The sequence below is a fragment of the Mercenaria mercenaria genome, chromosome 11 (genome assembly GCF_021730395.1).
Source record: "Mercenaria mercenaria strain notata chromosome 11, MADL_Memer_1, whole genome shotgun sequence".
Classification (NCBI taxonomy): domain Eukaryota; kingdom Metazoa; phylum Mollusca; class Bivalvia; order Venerida; family Veneridae; genus Mercenaria; species Mercenaria mercenaria.
This window is the reverse complement of record NC_069371.1, coordinates 62,804,874-62,811,411: the sequence shown is the minus strand read 5'-3', so window position 1 is coordinate 62,811,411 and position 6,538 is coordinate 62,804,874. Positions and strand designations below refer to the sequence as shown.

Below are 6,538 nucleotides of genomic sequence, written 5' to 3'. Positions count from 1 at the left end.
TAGTCGAAAGATTTGAATAGAAACATTTAAAAGCGATATAAAACGTAAAAGTGTATTTTATAAAAAAAAATGCGCCCACACTGTTAAGAATGCTTGTAAGACAAAATATATCGGTAATTCATTTACAATTAAACTGATATTAATATATCTTATAACTGTCGTTTCTCAGATATTTTAAATGGAGACAGTATTTAGGCGTTATAACCGGATGCTAAATATGCCGCTGTTCAGTTATGCATAACTAACTTACATACAGTTTGAGAAAACCCCTATTGTAAGTCCGCAGTCCGTAGTCCGTAGTCCGAAGTACATGTCAAAGTAAGCTGAAAATCTCTATTACTCCCGGCTAATTCTGACTTTAAAAGTGGTCGAAGTATGCACATGTCATAGAGTGAAATTAAATTATCTGCCAATAATACTCCGTTGTTTTTACTTGTGTGTTGTCAGACTTATGACACGTATGACGTTCCATAGTTCCAAAACTTTCTTTTTCAGTCCAAGGGAAATAAATCAATAACCTTCCAATATGAATCCTATAAATGAACCTATATAAAACGTATGCACGTGATCACTAACAACCAATCACTGCACTGGTCACTTTTTAAGTCAAATTTCAAGATGTCTGTTGCATTTTAAGCCGCTCATATATTTTGTGCATTTTTGTATATCAACTGGAACTTATACATTTCCAGGTAAATATTTTGACTTATATATTCTTTTATCATCGGTACATAATTGTATGATCGCTATTTGTAAACAAATTATATTTTACCTGTAATGCAATAATGCTAAGCATGACTGATTTTATCAGGTGGTCAATGTTTGTTTACATTTTTGACAGCTGTCATCTGTCATATCGCGTTGTAATTTTGACATTTGAATAATTTGTTAAATAGATAATATAATTGAATTATTCTTATTTCCAGGATACTGATACAGATACCGATACACAAGTATCTCTGTTTATCATCTTTATTATCGTGATCTTGATATAAGAAAGAAGCATTAAATCAATCATTACAGTCTGCAAACTTTCTTTTGGTTGTCCCATATTTAAAGGAACCCATCCCATAGATACCATGAGTATATCATAGCCGTGGCAGTACACCAAGGAAAAATATATATCTAAAACGATGAACTCAAAAGTTAATAAATAAATAAATAAAGTGGGGCTATCAAAATGGCGCCCAACATTTTTTCTAGCAGACTTATATATAGTGCATTGTGAGTGAACTACTTTGGAATTTTATATTTCCGGATGCTGTTATAAAATGTGACGTTATGCTTGGATTCGATTTGGAAAAAGGAACGGAATCTGAAACCCAGCTGCGAAAAGGATCGATTTATGGACGGGGCCCGCTACGTTGGATACATCTCTACACGGATATAGACGTCAATACGGGGAATTTCTTCAGGATACAGGAACATCTGAGGAACTTTTAAGCATTTGTGTTTAGGACGTTTAAATAACGCAGTGTGTTTAATTTTGTGTAATTGTGAGGAATATTGTGATTGTATTGGAGAACTGTAAGTTGCATTTTATATTGATATTCTTTTGCTAAGAGAGTAATAATTGTTTTTGTACCATTTAATGGTATTAGTATGAGTGTATAATTACATTTTGTAAGGTTATTTAAGTTGGATAGACAAATTGTTCAGTAAATAATAGTCTAGATTTGTTTTTCATAGTAACCGGAAGTGACCCTCACAAACTAATTTAGCATGTTTTCCCACTGTCCTATATAACCTTATTTCATACTAGCGACTTATCTGGTGTCCTATAGTAGTTATATATTAAATAGACCATTTTTCCAAGGAATTTTGGTTTATTGATAAAAGTCCACACTTAGTCTCTGTAAATTACAGTTTTTCCGATATCTGTGAAAGACCCTGCTTTAAAATCCAATACTCGGTAGAATTGTAAAGATATCGATAAAACTACCCTACTGGTAACAGCAGGCGGGATAGCTTAGTGTGCTAAAGCGCTGCTCTGAAGATAAATTGTCAAGACTCGTCAATAGTGAGTTCGAATCCAGCTCGGAGCAAAAATTTTTTTTCAAACGAAATGAAATTTTTGTTTTGATCTCAGTTGATTTTTTTGCGTTTTTTTATAATAGTGTATAGAATTGCAATATTGTTTATTGCAATATTTATCTATTGTAATAACGTATAAAGGAATATTGCGTAAAACAAGCTGTATAGATAGTGTAAAAGTTTGTAATTAATAATATTACAAAATTTACCTACCTAAACTTTATTCGCGCGAATAGTAAATAACGTGCGCGCTCTTTCGCTCTCACACACATACAAACATACACACAAATATTGATACACGTTACACTTCAACATATTAACGTGAAAAGTAAAATACAAACTTGAATAGAAGTATTATTTGCAAAGTACGGAATACAAGGAGGGACAAAAGTGAAAGTACACATTAATGAAATAAAATACGGAATACAAAGATACGGAATACAAGGAGGGACAAAAGTGAAAGTACACATTTATGAAATAAAATACGGAATACAAAGAGGGACTTCAGTTGAGTTGTGAATAATAAATGAAATTTTATTCATGATGTGAAGATGAATGAAATATTTAGTCTCTTGTGAAAAGTACAGTTTATGTAAGAGGTATATTGTGAAATGCACGTTATCAATATTATTGAATGGTAAAATTAGCAGATAGCTACTTAATACTGAGATTGGATAGAACGACGCAAATAGAATAATAGAGACAAAGACTCTAGCTTATTGTTAAATGTATAGTTAAAGCAAACACTGCGATAATTAAGACATGTACATGTGAAATAGAAAACTGTGATATAGATCCCATGAAAGTGAAATAGACACTGTGAAAGACGAAAGTGATTTGAATGAACCTTAGATAAACATAGAAAAAGTTACAAAACATACAAAATCATGGCGGAATATATGTCAGAAAGAGAACTGAGAAAAATTGAAAGAAATAGGAGAAAGGAGGAAGATAGATTAAAAAGACAAAATGCAAGAACACTAGAAAAGGAGGAAAAACGTAAGCGTGAGCAAAGTGAACATGATAAAAAGGAGAGAGAACAAATTGAACTACAAAAGCAGAGAGAAAGGTTAATACATGAACGGCGTAAACTTAAAGAGAAAAGCAAGCTGCTATATGAAATGGAGAAGGGAATGAAAGAAAGAGAAAGGGTAGATAAAGAGATAAGACAGAAGTCTAAAGATATTAAGAAAGATTTTGAAAGTGATTCAAGTGAAACAGAGGAAGAGTTTAAAGAATTAGAACAAGTTGATAGTGATCATAATAGTAGTATAGAAAGAAAAGAAAGAAGTGATAAAACGAGAAAGTATACAAGTTCAAGTAAGGAGAACCTAAGATTGAAAGAAAGTGAAATTACACAAAGCAGGAGAGCTGAACGTAAAGATAGTTCAGATAGTGAATATTCAGATTTAGATAAATCAACGGAATTACAGGTAAATGCTAGACAGACATTTAGTGAAGAAAGAATGAAGAAAAGGAAAGGTTCAGTTCTGAATATGAAAGATGAAGTGAGCTTTAGAAATGAAAACCCACTATCAAGTGATAGTCTAGAAGATAAAGAAAGTGAAATAGAATTAGATTCAGAACAATCTGAAAGTGATGCCTCGGAAGATGCATACACAACAGTGGATCAAATATATGATGTAGATTATATTGAAAATCCGAGACATAATAGTACAGAGATAGAAACTGAAGAAAACAAAAATGTGAATTTTGAGAATGAAATGAGATGGCTTGATGAAAAATGGCAGCAATATCAATGTGAAAATGCTGAATTGAAATCTAGTATAGATAAACTTAGAAATACAGAGACAGAAAAAGAAAATATAAAACGAGATAGAAACAAACATTTAAAGTATACGGCTGCAGAAGATATGTTGAAAGAGAAAATAAAACAGTTAAAGATTAGAGAAAAGAGGGTAAATGATGCTATCCAAGAAAATAGAATGCTTAAACAAAAACAAGCTGAAGAACTAGACAAATTAAAGCATAGGCAGACAGAAGCCAAAAGAGAAAGTGAAAAGCGAAAGATAGAGAAAGATAAACTGAAGAAATTGAAGGACGAGGAACTGTTACTAAAGCAACGAATTAAGGAGAAAGAAGCTCGATTACTTAATGAGAACAGAACTAATGCTGAAATAAATGAGAACAAAACCGATACTAGAAAGGCAAACAAAAGTGAGAAAACTGAAAGTACGAAAGCAAAGTTACACAAGCCCAATATCCCATCATTAACTGAAACTACATTCGAAGAATGGAAAATAGAGGTTGAAATTATTCTTAAGTCGGGACTATATGAGGAAAATATTCTCCGACAAGCAATTAGAAATTCGTTATGTGGACACACCAGAAAGATATTGTTGACCATGAGTCCTGATGCAACCATACAGCAAATTATAAACAAGTTAGAAGGTATATATGGAAACATCAGATCGGGTGAATCAGTTTTATCTGAATTTTACATGTCGAAACAAGGAAAGGATGAAAATGTGTCAGAATGGGGCTTGCGATTGGAAAGTATATTACAGAGAGCAATAGAAAAAGGTCATATTAAAGAAGAACAAAGAGAAGATATGTTAAAAACAAGATTCTGGAGGCATTTGTACAGTGAGGACTTGAAAAACGCTACAAGACTAAGCTTTGAAACTTCAAAGTCTTTTGAAGAGTTGCGAAGAAAAGTACGTATAGAAGAAAACGAGATGTCGATGACGAGAATACAAGAAGTAGAAATAGAAGATAAAATATCACTAAATCAGCATAAAAGTGAAGACGACAGTGATATTGTCATGAAAACAGTTTTAGAAAGGATGAAAAGGCTAGAAGAAGAACTTCTTCGAGTTCAAGAAAAGTCTAGAGAAGAAAAGAAAGTACAAGTGGTGACATACATAGACGTCATGATATAGAGCAAGAAAGGAGTAGATGGGATAGAAGAGATAGATATAGAGATAGATATGATAGAGGAAATTACAGAAATAGATACAGAGATTATGAATATGGGGACAGAAGAAATTACAAAAGAGATTATCGAGAAAGATATGACACAGATAGACCAAACAGAGATTATCGTAGACGATATGATGATATAGATTGGAGAAAAGAGGACGATAGGTACCCAAGATACAGAAGAGATGATATTGAAAGAGGATATAGGGGAGACAGAAGAACTAATGATAGATACGGAAATGACAGAGAAAGAAATTACGATGTGAACAGCTGTAGAGATCAAAATGAGAAGTACAGAGAGTCAGACAGCAGAAGAGATAATAAAGAGTTTGACAGAAATGATAGAGAAGGTTCAAATGCAGAACAGAGAAAACAAGATACGGACAAAGGAGATACAGCAAAACAAGAACACAAACAAGTACAATCAAATTCCAAGACGGAGGCAGCAGGTAGAACAAACACACCAAATAAGCCTTTAAACCGGTAGGAGTCTCTGTCGAGGGGCAGATTAGAGACAGCAATAATAAAAGTCCCAAAACACATAATTTGTTCAATAGAATCGTTGGTAGCAATAACACCAGTGACGTTATTTTGGAAGGAAAAATATCCAAATGTCTTATTGATACTGGATCCATGGTTACAACTGTAAATCTAGATTTCTACAATTCATTACATCCTAAACCAGCATTACATCCCTTAACAGAATTCAATTTGAAAATCAGTGCTGCAAATGGTCAGAGTGTTCCATATCTTGGATATATCGAAGCTAGAGTGTCTGTGCCATTTCTAAAGGACAATTCTTTTGATCTTCCAATTCTAGTGGTGCCAAATACCAGTAATAATTCTAACATTCCGGTGATTATTGGTACGAATTTTATTCGACTCTGCCGTCTTGAAACATCTAATGAGACGATACCAGAAGAATGGGATATAGCATTTAATAGTTTGGTAAATGATTCGGTAGGAATTGTCAAGTCTACACAAAGGATCAATTTAAAACCGTTTGAGACTAGAACTGTAACCGGTTTCGTCAGAAAATCTTCACCTATTGAAAGTGCTGTGACAGAACCCTGTGATGATCAACATTGTTCTAGCAGAGTGAACGTCTGTCCAAGAGTTGTAACTCTCAACAAACCTGGAAATAGTGCAAGAGTTCCTGTCAGGATATTTAATCTTTCTGCTAAAGCTATATCGCTACCACCAAAGTCAAATCTTTGCCAATTACAGGAAGTTAAAGTTTTAAGATCAGCACCAATGTTCGATGCAGAAAATCAAGACAAAACTGCTACGGTAAACCGGCAAAACATCGATGACACTAACCGAGAGGAAGAAGATATAACAAAGAGATTTAGTATTTCGCTAGACAACAGCATGCTAACGGAAGAGCAGAAGGCAGAAGTCAAGAACATGTTCAACAAGTGGGAACATATATTCTCTACAGGACCAACTGATTTAGGAGAAACAGATCTTTTAGAACATGAAATACACCTGACTGATTACACACCATTCAAACAACCATATAGAAATATAGCTCCAGGATTAATGCAGGAAATCAAAGAAC

The 6,538-nt window shown here is 33.5% G+C and overlaps 1 protein-coding gene across 1 annotated transcript; it reads left to right on the top strand.

Annotated features, from left to right (window-relative positions):
• Positions 1-2,921: 2,921 nt before the first annotated feature.
• Positions 2,922-5,464, top strand: LOC123530560 (trichohyalin-like). The gene is made up of 2 exons (XM_053518141.1): positions 2,922-4,882; positions 4,924-5,464. Exons 1-2 carry the CDS (start codon positions 2,922-2,924, stop codon positions 5,462-5,464), a joined length of 2,502 nt encoding a protein of 833 aa, XP_053374116.1.
• Positions 5,465-6,538: the final 1,074 nt, after the last annotated feature.

Coding starts and splice junctions, on each gene's coding strand:
- LOC123530560 (XM_053518141.1), top strand. CDS start 2,922: ATGGCGGAATATATGTCAGAAAGAGAACTGAGAAAAATTGAAAGAAAT. Junction 4,883..4,923: donor CTTCTTCGAGTTCAAGAAAA/GTCTAGAGAAGA, acceptor TGACATACATAG/ACGTCATGATATAGAGCAAG.